The sequence below is a fragment of the Falco cherrug genome, chromosome 5, assembly GCF_023634085.1.
Source record: "Falco cherrug isolate bFalChe1 chromosome 5, bFalChe1.pri, whole genome shotgun sequence".
In the NCBI taxonomy this organism is placed as follows: domain Eukaryota; kingdom Metazoa; phylum Chordata; class Aves; order Falconiformes; family Falconidae; genus Falco; species Falco cherrug.
Genome location: NC_073701.1, coordinates 37835159 through 37851873, shown reverse-complemented (window position 1 = coordinate 37851873; position 16715 = coordinate 37835159). Strand labels below are relative to the sequence as shown.

General features: G+C 43.9%; 1 protein-coding gene across 1 annotated transcript in view; it reads right to left on the bottom strand.

Moving 5' to 3' along the window:
* Nucleotides 1-15364: 15364 nt before the first annotated feature.
* Nucleotides 15365-16715, bottom strand: part of LOC129736267 (glutamate receptor ionotropic, NMDA 2B-like) — an 86896-nt gene continuing 85545 nt past the window's right edge. Inside the window, exon 3 of the mRNA XM_055712684.1 lies at nt 15365-15967. Within this exon, the coding sequence (XP_055568659.1) occupies nt 15365-15967 (603 nt within the window). The remainder of the gene's footprint in view (nt 15968-16715) is intronic.

Here is a 16715-nt window from a genome sequence, read left to right as displayed (position 1 = left end):
TCTTAATGCCCAGTCTAAACCTCCCTGGCTCAGCTTTGAACCATTCCTATGCATCCTACCACTGGATACCAGGGAGAAGAGGTCAGTAAAATTCTTTTAAAGCAGATTTTTTGCAAGCAGTCATTAAATCTGTGCACCTTATTTTCTGGATGCTTGACAAAAGCTGGACAAACCCTCTGGCTCTTTTTTTGGTCTGGTGGCAATTTCAAACAAAAATAAGTACTGTGTTGAGAGCCCAATTTTGGCAAATCAGTAAGTATATAGAGTCTTGACTTTGTGGAAACAAAACACAGTTCAGCCTGCCCTCTTCTGAATCTGAACATTTTCAAATATTTTTTCAAATAAAAGACACATATTGAAATTATAAACTAATTTGAATAAGAAATTAAATGTTTAATCTAAAATATATTGAAAGAAATAATTCAAATTAAAATTAGAAAAGGAAAACAGTTTGGAGACTGTTTTGTTTTTCTCCTGGGTTCAAGTTGATTTCCGCAAAGCAAACAATTAAACAGGGTACAAACAAACAGCCCATATAACTTGCATGTCACCAATTCCATTTCTACATTAATAAAAAATCACTGAAAAATGGTTCTCAGTCCTAGTCAAGATTTGGCAGGGGGCAATTTAAGGAACTTCTGAGTTGAAGCCAAAGAGAAATTTGCTTTGAACACAGAAAGCATTCTGTAATGATCAGTGCTTTGAATAACAAGATTCTAGGTGTCTCAGATGGGCCATGAAAAATTAATAGACATTTTTGACCTTAATCTTGCTGCATCTCAGTTCTCCACTATACAATGGATTTACATAAAGCAGCTTGTATCCTCTCATCTCACAGGAGTAGGATGAAAATCCATGAACTTCATGATGCACTGCGATACTGTCCTAACGGGTGCCACAGATAGCACCTTGAGACAAAGAATCGTCACTTCTCAGCAGCCTGTGAAAGCAGTCACAATGCAAAGCTTAAAGATACACATTAAACAAAGCAAAGAAACAAAATACTGAATCACTGCTCAGTTAGGAAATGTCATCCATCCTGCATACCGAAGCAGGCAGGGGTCCTGTCCTGAAAGATAGCATGCAGTCTTGAAACCACTGCTCTATAATGCAGAGACACAAGAGTGCCGTATTAAAATTGCAGACTTAATTCTGGCAACTTCTTCTGTTTGAAGTGCTTGCCTTTGCAACCTAAATAATATTCGTCTGACACAGTTGTGTGTATGTAATATATGAAAGGCTCTTGGCTCAGGGGCCTTGGACTTCACAGAACATTGCAGCAGTCCCCCTGAGTTTTCCTCCCCAGTTATTTTGCTTCCAGCTCATACCGGTTTAGCAGCACTGTATTAGAGCCTGTCTTTTCCTGTCTTCCTCCTTTACCATGTGCCCTTCCTCAGACCTGCTTTCTCACCTCCAGCCACCCACCCAGCCAACTCCCCTACATTGACTTTCATTGCTGCATTGTTAATTATTTGCTTGGGCAATGATGATTATAGAACTCCAAGCACAGACAGAGGTCTTGCTATGTTAGATATACAGCAGCAAATACAATAGTTAGAGGTTTCCTAATTTCAGGGCAGAATTGCAATAGTGCTGCCTTTCTGCAGCCTTCCCGGACCTGGTCCATGCTGCAGAGGTGCCTGCCTCCATCGCTCCTTTGCAACCTTCCACCTCATCACTGTGCTGGTGGGAGGCAAAAAGAAATCCTTGACTCATCACACCTGTCTATAATTGCAGTTCTTATGCTCCTTCTGGCCCCAGATTCCTTAACATTTTCACTGTTATATAGCTTCTGTGCTCTTATAATCTTTATCCATATCTCTTTATGTGAACAGAAGCTGAACTTCTCTGCTGAAGAAGACAAAAACTCTGTAAACTTCTGTTGGGTAAAACCCCCTTCAGAGAACTTCTGGTATGGTTTTGTTCATCCTGCAAGATGTGCCCAAAGCCTTATGTAAAGACTATGCAGGCAATGTGTTTGCATCAGGTGAAACAAAACGCACCATATTAGGGTGAGAGGAAGGGCTGATGTTTAAAAAAATTCTATGCAGAGGGAAAAATAATTTGGAAATTGCTAAAAAGGAACTACTTAAAACCCCCAATATTTAGGCCTTTTTTATTTTGAACTTCTTTTTCTATTAGGAATATGTTTCAGAAGTTGAAAATATCAAAACAATAGAAAAAGACCAATCCAGTCCAAAGCGTGGATAATCCTCCCTGGCATCATGATACCAGTTAGTGCAAGATTCCTCCTCCACTGGCATCCCTTGTCCTGTCCTGTTGTAAATTAACTGTCCTCCTCCATTTTCTTATTCCCTCTCTCTCTCCCTCTGCCCTGGCTCTCCCTGGTGAACAGTGAGTGCAAGAAGCATTCCTGGGCTAGAAATTAACATATTAATGAAGAAAGAGCCTTGAAGAAGGGTTGAGAGATGGGGAGAAAACAGAGAGACAAGGCAGGCAGAGCAAAATAACAAAGGGAAGATATAACGAAGAAGGGACACAGAGCCAAAGCACAAAGGGAGAAAAAAAACCCTCCCTTCTCAGGAACTTGTGCTACTTCAAACACTTCCATGGGAGGAAAAGATGAAAGAGAAGAAAGAAAGGGGGTGGGGAAAATGGAGTGGTTCTTCTGTTTTAAACCAAGATTTAATAATTCTATAGAAAAGAATCACTTATTGCAGGAAGGATGAAAAAGATGGAGGATGAGAGCAAGGGAAGGACACAGGGGACATGACAAGAACAGTGGGTAGATGCCTGGCTGTTTGCAGATCACCATGAACATGGAGGTATGGATATGTCAGTGCAATTTTAGGGTTTTGCCTACGGGTTATTGCCTCCCCTGCAACCCTCCTGTTCTCTCCTTCCTCAAAGTACTCCCGCGAGCCTGCCCCAAAATTATGTCAAAGCAGGAGAAAATGTCAATTAGCAAAGACTACTGTTGATCTGGCAAGCTCACAAGAGTCCCACTCCCAACCCCTCTCAGCACTGTCTCAGGCAAACAGTGGGAAACCCATTAGGATCAGTGGGTTGAGGAGGAAGTAAAAAAATTGTTAGTTCAAACATCTATGTACTTGTTCAATCTTCTGTTCCTTTATTTGACTGCCCACCATTTACGTCCTTGGTTAGATGCACTGCAGAAGAACATATTCTGAAGACTGCAGAAGAATATATCCTAAATTTACACTTGCACCCACTGGCCAAAATAAGCCCATCACTCCCATGTCTACTAACAAGACCAAAGATTCCTGGTCTGAAGAAGAAACATAAAGAAACAGCATCTTTAGTGGTGAAATACACAGCAGACATTGCAAAACTAAGAGCCATAAGGACTTGACTAGGAAAATGAGCTTTTTGCCATAGGTCTACATCTATGAAGGTGCAAGTTGTTACCAGAGGGCTACTCCTGTACAACAGACCTCCCTTAGTTTATCACCATCTTTCACAGTCCCACCATCATGTGCTACCAGAAAAGAACTTGTTCAACAGCACCCTGCTGGTACCAAACTGCCCCCCTGGCACCTCACCAGAGCACTGCTGTACCGACAGCACCCGCAACACCTTGAATGCTGAGGGCTCATGGTCTTCTGCAGCACCCTGCTGGAGGTGTAACAATTAAGTAAATAGCCACAGGCACAACAGCATTTGTCTCCTTGAAGAACCCCACATCTCCTTTCTTCTATAATGGTGAGGGAAGTGGACTGAGGACTGTTTCTCACTCAGCCATCTCCAAATGAGACCTCTAGGTGCTACCACACAGCTTTCTTTTCCGAGTCATAAAAAAACTTCCAGCATGAGCCTCTGTCACAAATGTGACAAATTTATATGGCTGCTTTCCCTTGACTTCTTAGACGACAACAGAAGGCTGTGGGAATTCACTGGTGTAGGAGTCCCTGCTGCCCAGCTTCAGCAAAATGGCCACAACCAAGGTCACAGCAACCATGCAGCTTTCCAGCTTTCAGCACTGCTGTTCTGACCTGTGACAACCGAAAAGGTAAGCTATGAACCACATGGAGAAATAAAGGTCAGTGCCACCCAAGGCCCTCCCACTTGGGGAACTGGCTGTGTGCCGAGCTCAGCAGTAGCCTGCATGCCTTTCACAGCGACTGCTGTAAAATCAAGCCCAGTGATGCTTTTTATTTCCCCAAGTGCTCCTCCTTCTGCACCGCATCCCCATGCTCCTTCGCTGCCTTTCTGTCAGTGCCCTTCTCTGGGGACCTGTTTTCACACTGCCAACTGACGGCTGTGACAAAAGTTTCAAAGCTGCCACAGCTGAGCACCAAGAGCAGGACCCCTTCTCCAGGCTTCATGAAGATCCAGAAGTGGGTGGCAAAAAAAGAAGCAACCAGCAACAGCACAAACCAGCCTGATCCCCAATGGAAAGTGGTGGATGCTTCTTACCTGAGCAGGTCTCCACTCCCCTGTGGCTAATTCTACCCCTCTGTACTGGCCTACATGTTATGTCCAGCGCCACCCACTATTGGGAGTGCCATGCTCTTCTCATTTGGCTTCTTTGCTCTGCCAAACTTTCTTGTTAAGCAATTTCATGGAACTATAATAAACTATTCCAAATCAATTTCACACCATTGCTAAGCTTGTGCCTTCATCAATTCAAACCTGAGCTTTCCATGAAAAATTGCTTGGAGAAAAAAATGCAAATCAGTAAATGGAGCAAACTTCTCACTCCAGCCAGTCAAACTGGGGCCTCTTCTAGAACTAGCATCTTTCCAGAGCCACCAGAGAAACTGTGACTTGGCACCATCTCCAAGGTACTTGTTTGATCTGACCAGTAGTCTCACACTGGCAAAAAACAAGACCTCCTCCTCCTCGTCACAACTACATTAAAACCAAAATAGATCTGCAAGTAGAGCTCTCCCAGTATCTCAACTACATGCCTGCAAGGAAAGAGAAGGAAAAGGAAACTGAGATGAGGAGAGCAGAACATGCAGAACCCTGAAAGATCGGTCCTGCTATACCTCCTGGATCTCACCAAGTCAAATGCTGAAAAGCCCAACATCCCACACTCCCTCCCAGAACAGCTATTTGACATGAATACAAATACATACTAGCCATACTGAAGAGCAACTGCTAGATGTTCAGATTTATTCAGAGGCTGCAAGCATCTGTACTTTGCACCTCAAAGTCTTCACAGTCCCTTGGTGATGCTGAAGAGCATTTTGTCATGGCCTAAGTTCCAGCTTTTCTAAGATCTCACCATGCCACACATCACCACTCAGATGCAGAAGGGCAGTGTCAGCATCTTGGAAAGCATTTCTTGCAGCAGTCTGTGTTTGAGGTACCTCATGTCACTCATAGGGCTTAATCTGCCAATAATGCATTATTTTAAAGGGGAAGAAAGCTATGAAAAACATCCTTTTATTGATGTCCTATTACCCGTGTGGCTGCAACCTCCCAGAGCTTCATTGTAATTAACCCTTTTGTTCCCCATCCAGTTCTGGTTTTCACTTGTCTATACCCAGTGGCGGGTATACAGCAGTCTTGTTGGACGTCTTCCCCTGCCCAGGGCTGAGTTTCCAGGGGAAATAAGCACATAATGAGTGTAAAATCTAGATACATCTGCCCAAAACATGTCATGGTCTTGTGATGAAAGAGGTCTCAGAAAGCAGGTGTCATCTGCTGGTGAAGTCTGCATGCTGGAAAAGCTGCCAACCTCCCTCCTGAAATTACTTCTGGAACTGCTGGCTGCCTGCTTCACACAAGCACATGAGAGGCATGTGTGGCACTGCCACTAATCTCTTGTGCTTGTTAAACAGCCCCAATGTCTTGGCAAAAATCCACCTCTAGCAATTTCATTCTGCCAGCTGAAATTCCTTGTGCAGCTCCAGTGAGGTGTGGCATTCATCTCTGCTTCGTACTATGTGCTGTTAAACAGTTGCTCTATTTCACCCCAGAGATGGCTGAATTTTACCGGTGAATTAAGCCATCCTTTTTTACTTTGTAAAGTGCTTTGGAATTACAGATAAAAGATACTACAGCCTGTCATAAATAAATGTAAGATGCTGACACTGCTACTGGAGGTAGCCATCTTGCTGAAAAATGATTTCATTTGTGACACTAATAATACAGGGAAGAACGCTGGGCAAGACACTGAAAACTCATTTCCATCTCGTTTTAATACAGCTTCAAACACCAGAAAAAAAGTCAGTGTCGAGTCAGCATTTGTGCGTTTTTAACCACTGTCAGGCCACAAAAATTCACAGGTTTTCAGTCGAGTGTGGCAGCTCTCTTTCACCCTGACCATACCAGCAGTGGGTGAATTCTTCATTCGATTACCTGCTGTCTCTCCAGATCCTTCACAAAGACCAACCGTAAGTTCACAAAATCTGTTTTTCAAGTATTTCTCACGGTGGGTTACTGCAGAGGGGAGCTCTAATCACTTTGCAGTCTTTACTCAATCAAGACAGGTGTGGAGACCTGTTTATACTGTGATACAGCAAGCTCGGAAATCTCTCCACAGGGGTGGAAAGGAGCTTTCTTTGTAAGAAGACAGCTGGCAGCATTGAGTCTGATTGATTATTTCGAGTGTGTGATGGTTACATTTTAATATTCATTTTATATTAAGGTGCTTGCAGGCTCGAGTAGGGACATTTTTGTTACCTAAATCAGAAGAGAATACACTGCAGGAATGATAGAGCAGGTAGTGGACTGGACAAGATGACAGCTCTCTGCCATTTCTATTTTCCTTGTTATTATTTCACTCACATTTAAGCATTTTAAACACCACATTTCTAAATTATCTATCATTCAAATACTTCAAGAAATATAGTGCCCAGTGAATATACAATAAAAATTTAAAAAGACACTAAAGTAACAGATACCACCTTCAAATGTTCGTATTCAGTTCAAAAATTCTCTAACCTTAACAAAGTAAGCATCCCTTGTCTAACACTGTAAACCAATTTTTGAAGTTTGAAGTGAAGCTAGCTTTGAGTTGTTTGACCACACCAACAGAAACCCCCCTGCTGGATAATTATTTGAAAGCAGAACAAATGCATTCATTTCACACTCTCATAACTCAAAATTGGATGAACAGGATTTTTTGCTCAGGTTTTTCCAAAATGTTCACCTTTGCTCTGAGAATGAAAATAAAGTTTGCAACATGAAACAAAATGTACTTTAAAAATCATAGTTATTTAAAAATAGGCCAGTGGAGAGGTCTGTGAGCTGCAGAGGGAGGTCTGGATTCTGCACAGGTAACAGGTGTTCAAAGCCGCAGTACGGTTTGGTCCCTTTGAGGTAAGTATTCAGCTGCCCCACAGATATGCAGATCCACATTTTCCCAAAATTTGAATGCAAGACTTGAGTACACTCTTAAAGCAATGACTTTGAGGGAATTTCATTAGCAGCATCTAATCAGGAGTGCTCTAAGCAAAGCACTTAACCATGAGCTTAGCCTGAAATGTGCACCACAGCCTCTTAGACGAAGCATATATGGAAAAGACCACTGAATGGCAGGTGCCTCTGGAGGGAAACAGACCAGCGTTTGGCAGGGCTCAGATTCATCACACGTGGGTGTAGAACAGAAAATGGAAAAGAACATCCTATCAAAAGTTAAACTACAGAAACGGCATTAAGACTGCAGAACGTAACAAAAAAGCCTCATGCTGGATGCACCAGGGTTAATGCCTCGACTCTTTGCCAAGAAAGGCCATCTGATCGTTTGGGCTTTTTTTTTTTTTTCTTTTTATTCATGAATTTCTGTCAACGGTGAAGGCTGCCGCGGTCCCCCCGCCCCCCCGGGAGGGAGCCACTAGGCGGCGAGCTGGGCTGGTGTCTTGTCAAACCGCATCGTGAACCTGAATTGCATCAAAGAGAAGAGAAAGCTGCTCCAGAGTAGCACAGGGAGCCATAGCAACGCAGCATTCCTATTTTTAAAAACTTGAAAGATAGTAAGAACATTAAGTCTGAGGGGAGGGGGAAAAAAAAAACAAACCAAACCACACCACATTTCTATCAGGGAAAAAAAAAAAAAATAAAGCACGTGTTCCTTACAGGCTCTAGTGATCAAATCTTATATGGCTAACCATTGATTAGCAGGTGTGCAAGTCACAAAGTATCTACAGCCCCATCAAGCCAGTCCCTGAAGGAAAGAAGCTATTTCTCACCTTCCCTCTGCTGATCTGTTAAAGCAAGTTTTGAAATTCCACAGGGCACCTTAAAACCCACAGGACCCCAACTGTATTTTGTGATCAGGGAAAGATGCCGCTGTAGCCAATGCTAAACTGTAGCCAGAGCTGGGTTTGCAATTTCACACTGCTTCCTTCAGCTCCACCACAGAAGGAGGATTTTGATTCGCTTTTCATGAAGAGTGGAGTGAGCCTGAATGCACAAGTTAAAGCATATTGTCACCAGCAATTGAAGTTGCCACAGTATTAGCACTAATTGGACTTGGCGGTGGAGCAGGAGGTGTCTCAGAGGGCTGGAAGCAGAACATGGACATTTTCCCATCTGGAAACTGATGGTGCATACCAAAATTCATTCCCAGCTGGTATATTTTGGAGGCCTTTATGAAAGGGTCTGTCCTCTAATCAGAAGATAACCCTTGCCAAAAATCCATCCTTCACTTGAACCCTCCCATCCTATTTTAATTGCAAAGAGGATGAAAAATGCAGCTGTCCACACAGAGCAGTGCCTCCTCTCCCCCTCTGACAAAGCCCTGCTCTGCAGCACCAAGGCATCCCATGGCACCTGCTGAGGAACCAAGACTTTTGCTGTCCCCCTATATATGCTCCCTTTGAGAAGCCAGGGTTCTGCAGTATCCTACCAGCGTGCTGAGCTGGTTTGCTGTTAGACCTTCACCTGCAAGACAGCGGTGCCTCCCGCTGCCCAAGCAGCACTGCTTAAGGGCTGGGCAAAGTAAGGAGGACAGCCAGGCACAGACAACGCCCTTTTGCATTAGGCACCCTTAGCAGCCCACCTGTATGGGGGAGGTTTGGGTCCAGAGCATGTTACAAAGCCGCTTTCAGCGTCCCCTTCCAGGACAGAGAAAAAAGAAGTGAGAGGAAGCCAACACTGGCCCTGAGATGTGGTGGCACACGGATAAATGCTGCCCCCCACCCCACCCCCCTCCCCATCCCCCTCCTGAGCCGTTGGTGTGACTAATCAGTAGTCCAGGGTAAGGAACCCAGCACCTTTCACCAGCAGTGAACCACCAGACAGTGAACAATGTGTGCAGGGCAAATGAAATGCAACAAGAGATGCAAGGCACACAGGTAAAAAAAAAGAAAGCAATGGCTGTATGCAAGCAGCAGAGTTAGGTGATGTACAGCAAGGGGTGCAGGAAGGCAGAGGGACCCCGACAAAGGCAGGAGGTGTGGGCCAGCCCTGACCTCCAGCTGCTGCTGGAGCGGTGACAGGAACAAGCAGATTTCAGCAGCAGGCATCTCTAATCCATCAGCAGCGCTCATGCCACGTGCTGCCAGCTAGCACCAGCCTGACAGTGGCTGGACACACCGATCAGTGGGAACATAACGAGCCGCTAACAAGACACCAGCTTAAAGCTCCAAAAGGTCAAAACTTACATATGCTCCCTTACCCTCCAAGTATCTGAAAAGGGCAATCTCTGCATCCGTGGGAACATGCCACTTACACCTTCTCCCCCCTCCTCCCTGGAGTTAAGAAGCAAGTCCCAGCACTGCACCTTCCTCGGCTGGAGCAGCGCTGGATTTAAGTGTTGGCGTAGGGCTTTCCAGCCAGCTGCCAAGCAGATAGATGCAGCCCCACTGAAGCCAGTGAGACCTCAGTGCTGACCAATGCTCCTGTCTCTCAGCACAAGATTAACTCAACCGTTGTATGAATGGAGAAAGGGCAACAGAAATGGTCCTTTCTCTGTTCCTGCTCTCAAATCCCTCGCTGCCCTGTGTGAAGGTGTGTGGCTCACTTGGCTAGGAGACAACACCGAGTGATTCCATGGCAGTACCTGGAAATGACACATGCCTGTGTCCAACATGGCAGACGATAGCTGCCATGACTGGAGATGAGAGGGAAGGAGGGTGGGTTGGGAGAGGCCCAGGAAACAAGCAAAGGTGCTGCCTGGGCACTGTCCTTGGCACTGACCTGGGGAACGAAGGTTCAGGATGCTATGGGCACAACACCCTGAAGGGGTACTGCACCTTCCCAGGGATACACATAGCACCTATGGTCTTGAACCTCAAGGGGACTGATATATTTGTACAATCCTATTGCAAGTACTTTCTATGCTCACTGACTCACTGTTCAGCCATCTAAGCCCCAGTAATTCCTAGTTCTCACTAGGGGAATGTAGCCATGTGAGAACAGAGCTTGCCCTGGGTGTTCCAGGGAAAATAGTCTCCAACCATTCATCAAGGGCTCTTTTGCATTTCTCAACTGGTTGGCAAGGAGAGCTCCAGATGAAAGTTAGTATTTCCCCCTAAGTGGAAGTATCATGTCCAAACAATGCACCAAGCTAGCTTGCCAGCTGTTTTCATATTTGAGGAATCTGAGGCACAGAATCAAGCCTACCTTTGTTCCCCTCTTAAAGTATTTATTTGTAAAGGCAGTATAATTCCACATTTGTATTTTCACTCCAAAGCAAATGCTTCACTGCACTTTTTATTAAAATGAAATCTGGTGTGTGCAGCCTGGTGTTAAATGAGAGACTATTAAAGACAATCAGTGGAGAACTCATTAGTAACCCTACAACAACAAACTAGTAGTTATGGCCCAGCATTCACAAGCAGCCATGACAACCAGTAGGAAGAACCCAGGTCCCATTGAAGGCTATAATAAAAACACAACTTATGTAGCCCAACGACTGTGAATATCTATGCAGAACAGCTGAGCTTCTATTCCTCAAATATGTGCCAGAAATCATATCCTTTTCTCATGACTCATACCTGAATTCCACTCCCAAGAATGCTCCTGTCATTTAGTTATTTCTTCCCATTTCTAAAATGTAATGAGAAGCACCAATCCCAAATTCAAGGAAATCTGTTCCATCAATTAAAATAATGAAATAAGCAGGAGGCTGTCTATAAACACATCCACCTCTGCCCACTCACTCCTTAGCAGTCATGGTGAAGGGAGAATAAATGAGCTTTGCAGAATGCCTAGAAGGTTAGCAACTCTCCTTGGAAGGGCCAAGAGAGAACTCCACATTTGAGCATCTCTCCAGAGGAAAACCCTGTTAGAAACTCCTTCCCAACCTTTGTAATCTCATCCAGTACAAGAGAGCAGAGCACACAGTGGTTTCCTGGGTGTCCAGCAGAAGACCAGCCATAGAGATAACTATAAACTTGGTAGACTGAAATACTCAAACCAGATTTCTTTCTGTGACAAAGAACGAATAAATTAGCAGGTGCTTATTACAAACCAAACAAAGAATGAAAGAGTGTAATAGAACTGGAAAACAGCATTTGGATATTTGGATCTAAGCCTATTATCAGCATAAATTGAGATAAATCCCTCACTACAGAAAAACTTCCTCAAGAATCATTCAAAAGGAAAACTAACAATTTTTTTCTTAAGGTATCATTTTTCTACTAGTTAGTGGAGTTAGCTCACCAGTGGGCTCATTTTTTGGACAGAATCTGCAATGTTCAATGGTAGTGAACTTCTGCAGTTCCAGTCTAATACAAAGGAGAAGCGGTTTCAAGACAGACAAGAAACTGTTGCTATGAGACCATTATTAATAAAAGAAGATGCAGAACAAACACCTACATTGGCAAGAAATGGCATTTAGATAACAGTCCATCTTGTTTCTCTTTATGCTTGCAGCATACTTCAAACAAAACTTTGTTTGGACAAGCTCTTGCAAAAACGAACAACTGTCAATATAAGAAGGGGGAAAGACATGGAGAAACTGAGCTTTCTTTCTAAATCTGAGCAAAATTCAGTTCATTTCCTCCTTACTCTGTTATACGCCCAGATCAACCACCAAGACCACGCTGAGCAAGACCATTTTATTTTAGCTGCATTCAGAACTACTGCACTTTCAGAAAGGGGGGGGGGGGGGGGGGGGGCGGGGGGGGAAGTAAGAAATGATCAGAGTTCAAAGGCAGATCTCGGGAAATGACTAATTCACAGTCTTAGTGTATAATGTGCCCCAGCTGAACTAAATTATCACATTTTTTTAGTTTGATGTGTCACTCTCCAAAGAATAAAATGGGAAAATTCCTTTATCACACTGCCTCCCAGCTATGGGTTTGAAGCAAATTGGACCACTTTGGATTAGCTTCAAGAGTTTCTGAAACACCAGCTACATGGTGATGTATTTATCTGAGGTCACATACACATTGCAATCTCCCCAGACATCAAGCCCACGTACATACATTTCTCTATTCTGTGTAGGCATGCACAGTGGGAACTGTAAGTTGCAGGTGGCTGAATATAGTATTGCTGGGTCCAGGGCAAGACTAAAATTAAGTTTTCCAGAACCTTCAGTCCAGTCCAAAGTGAGCCAGACCACATCTCAGACATGCAGATATTGTTGCTGCCTGGTGCACACTGCACAAGTGCTACAGGATCTTAGGTGGAAGGGGTTACGGAAGGTATGAAGCAGCCAGGTCTGTAGAATCTGTAATACCCCAGACAGACAAAGCACTTCAGGAGAGATGTAAAGACCTCAGATAGACAAAATATATCAGGAGAGGTTTAAAGCTTAGCACAGAATAAATTCTAACAAATTTAATGGGACTTGAAGGTACAAACACAGATTACAGCCATTAATCTCTGTGGGCTTTTGTTCAGTGAAGTGAACTCGTATCTCCACATCTGCTTCTTTCCACATCTTGTCCCTCTCCTCTACCTTTCCTCCTGCCCAGAGGTCCATGCCCAGGCCATGAGGCTGAGCTTGAAGCTATCACATTTCTATTGAACCTCTGGATTTGTTAAAGCAATGGCTTATTTTGGACACTACTAGCATTTAGACATCGAAAGATGCCTGAAATTAATTTCACTTGAACAGAAAACTAAGCACCCAACTCACTGAAGTCAAACTCTTTAACCACCTCACTTGGAAGCACAGAGAGGATGGAAACATTTGCAGGGGGCAGAACCCTCAGACTGGCAGAGCACAGGCCAGCACCGTGTGAGGCAAAGCAAATATTTGCACTGTGATCACAGAAGCAAACACGGTGTAATTATTTCTGAGCTAGCTCAGGTGCCTGCAGCAATTTAGGCAGTGGCAGAACAGAGCTTGGCATGGACTAATTGACTCAGCTTCTCAGCGAGAGTGATACCAGTACCCAAACTAAGCTGGGTATATCTACATGTATCTGCAGTCACTCCTGTGAATGTGGTGCCCAAAGCAGACAAGGGAGAAAGAACAGCATAATTTGGACCATGAAGGCAAGAAGAAAGCTAGTATCTTCAAAAATGACAGGAACTGATTTCATGTGGGGTGCCCAGGCTCCAGGGCATATCTATACTGCACAACAGTACTGTCATATGAAGATAGTCAAGACTCAAGAGTCTCTGAGCTGGTGAATTCTATGCAATGCAAAGAAGTGCTATGCAGAGAGATTATGTTGGGTATTCAAAGCAGTGTAGCTATAAGGGTATGATGTTATGCACCGGCTAATATAATGTCAACAGAACTAATTAGCAGAAGGTCTCTGCAGAGCAGAGGACAATGTTTTGTTTTCTTGAAAACTGCTGAAAAGACACAATACAGTTCCCCCCCAAAATCCCTATTCATTTGGAAAGGTAGAACAATAGCCTGCCTTGATGTTACTTCTGATGACTTTGTACATATTAAATATATTTCCCTGCTATCTCATTTCAGGGATCATTCAAAAAAGCAGCACAAAATACCTCTTACCCCTAATCCTAGCTGGGAGGGAAACTGACAAAAGCTTTGGGCACCTTTGCTGGTCTCCAAGCCTTGCAAACAGCAAAAAGCCAGTATAGGGAAGAAGCAAAGGCAGTAAGACCTGGTAATATTCCAATGGAACACAGAGACAAACAACAAATAGTAGATAACATTATGGATAATACAATGGGCCAAAGAATAGACATTTCTTTCAGTCCCCAACTTTCAGGCAAAACAAAATCTGCTTTCTTGTCCACCAGTCCCTCTATCTGCCTAGTACAGTTGACAGTGAGGGGTCACAGCATGCAAACCAATCCATCACATTTACACTGTTCCATGATTCATTGTGACAAATGAACAAAGATGTAGAGCTCTGTGTGGCCACCCCTCCTGATAGCCACTGCCTGGATTCCCCTTGTCCTACCACAAAGGTACCAACCTGCCCAAGGACTTCATATGTGAAACACTGGAGAATGACAGCTGAGCAGGTCAGGGGGCATCTGGCTAATTGCAGATCCCATGTATAATTATCTGGGTTGCTTAGCGACACACTAAAACTCCAGCTGGGACAAAAAGCAAGATCTAGTAATAAGTGCTGTTCTAGAGGTTGTTCCACCACAGGCTTCCTCTATGACCTTAAACAGGCATCTTAGCACAGTTTCTTAAGAAAATCTAAATCTGGATCAAAAGAAGATACTTATTCAGGTATTCAGATAGGGTTTTCCATATTTTTAAATGCCTTTTTCCATCTAGAAATACTTGCTGTTCTGATGGAGGTGCCTAGGCTCTCTGCATAATGTGCACAAGACAGAATAGGACCCAAAAGACCCAGCAGACAATGGCTAATAAGGTGCCAATGAGCAGGGTGATAGCACAAGTCTTTCTGTTTGAGGTAAATTCTATCCTTAAGACACCCAAATGCTTTAAAGGATTTGAGCATAAAGCAGGAGCTAAGCAGCGTTGTTGACTCTTAACTTTTTTTTTTTTTTTGCAGCTCTCATTGTCCACGTCTCTCTGCACTTTCTTCTCTCCTTTATTTCAGGGCTCATGGACAGCAGGACACTTAGTCCTCAGATAACAGGTGCCATGAAACTATTCCAGGCAGGTTATACATCCATCACCTATAAAGGGCACCTGTTTGCATACTGCTGATGCCTGAAACAGAACCTGGTGCCTTCTAGATTTCGATACAAACACCACCACTGCCTGCAGCAAGAACCCACCTGGGAGTTACAGACCTATTCGTGCGAAGACACTCCAAGTGAAGTTCGGTGCTGTTATAAAAGCAAAAATTTGTGCATTGAGAGGCACACTCAGATTTTTGCCCTGTGCCTTCATTATTCCTTTTTCTTATGCTGGCTTGTCCCCTGTGTTGTGTGGAGGCTTTCTAAAGCAGTGGCAGTACTAACATTCATGACGCACAACACAGGTCTCACCATCAGCACACCTCCCCTTGTCCAGGTTCTGGACAGCACTGCCCACTGCCCCAAAGCACCACGTGCCCTAGCAGAATTATTCTGGTCTCAGAGGTCCTCTCTGACCCCCTCTTTTGTAAGGCTGGTCCACTCCCTTCCCTTACCTGTTGAGCATGTTGGACTGGTAAATCCTTTTCTCCTGGGTGTTGTAACAGCTGCTCTTGGGCTCAGGGATGAAGCTGTGTTCAGACAGCATATCAGAAGCAGCCGTGGTGATTATGGCTATTCCATCCCTCACTCTGGCAGGAAGACCATAGTCCCATTCATCATATGAGACAGAGATGAGCCCAGTGGGGAACTCGGATGGCACTGTGTCTGTATCCCCTGCCACCAGGCTGGGCACGATCCACGTGTAACCATAGCCTGTCAGACCCACAGAGTTGGCCACCTCAAAAATGTAGGTGGCCTCTTCCTTTGTGCAGTAGAGGAGGATAACAGGGCTTTGGAGCTTCTTGAGCTGGTTCTGGATCTTTGAGTCCCCATCGTCCAGGGACATGTCCAACAGGAGGACCTCCTCCAGTTCCCAACCCACAAAGCTGTGCTCAATGGTACTGCGGATCTTGTTCACAAAGTCCTGGTAACCAGGGAAGTAAGTAGTGACAATGGAGAAGATGTACCAGTCATATTCTTCCATGATGTTGAGCATGACAGAGGCTTGCTGTTCTATTGATGGGCCAAACTGGAAAAACATGGATGACTCATCCTAGAATAAAAAGTCAAAGAGAAGAAGAGAGAGAAAAAGAAAACAAGAATAGGTCAAAGGAAATAAACAGCATTTCTAGTCAACCCATTGAGCATGGAGCGGGAGGCACACAGTCAGAACCTTACTCCATGTCTTGGCCAAAGGTTAAGGATTTTTAACTTTTAAAAATTTAAAATTTAAGTGAAGCATGTGAGAAGAAAGTAAAAGCCTTCTTATGACCAGCTGTCCTTACTTAAATTTTAAAGGCAGGTTGCTGAAATTACTTAAAATTTTCAAGTGTCAGGCATGATTCTAACAGACAGGGGAACAAGTGGTACACAAGTGGGGACACAGAAAAAGAATAGGTACAAAATATTCCATGGCTGCAGAAATTAAGAGCTTTAATCCTGGGATTATCATAACCTTATATGTAGTATAAACAGGATACACAACAGCTTTGATATTGACTTAGTTTGGGACAGTCACTCTAGTTTGAGTATCCACACTGAAGTACTAGAGCAGGCAAAACCATTAGACACAAATAACTATGAGAACCTCCACTGCAAGTTCCTTTCAAATCAAGCAGTAGCAGAGTGCTACAACTGTGAAGCCTCAGTCTCAGACATACTAAAATAATATGTCTTATGACATACTAAAATGGAAAAACTAAAATTCTAAACTATTATGGGTTTTGTTTATACCATGCTTTAGAGAAATGTCAGCTCAATATGTCTCTTGGTGTTGCTTCCATATCCTTCTACCATACCAA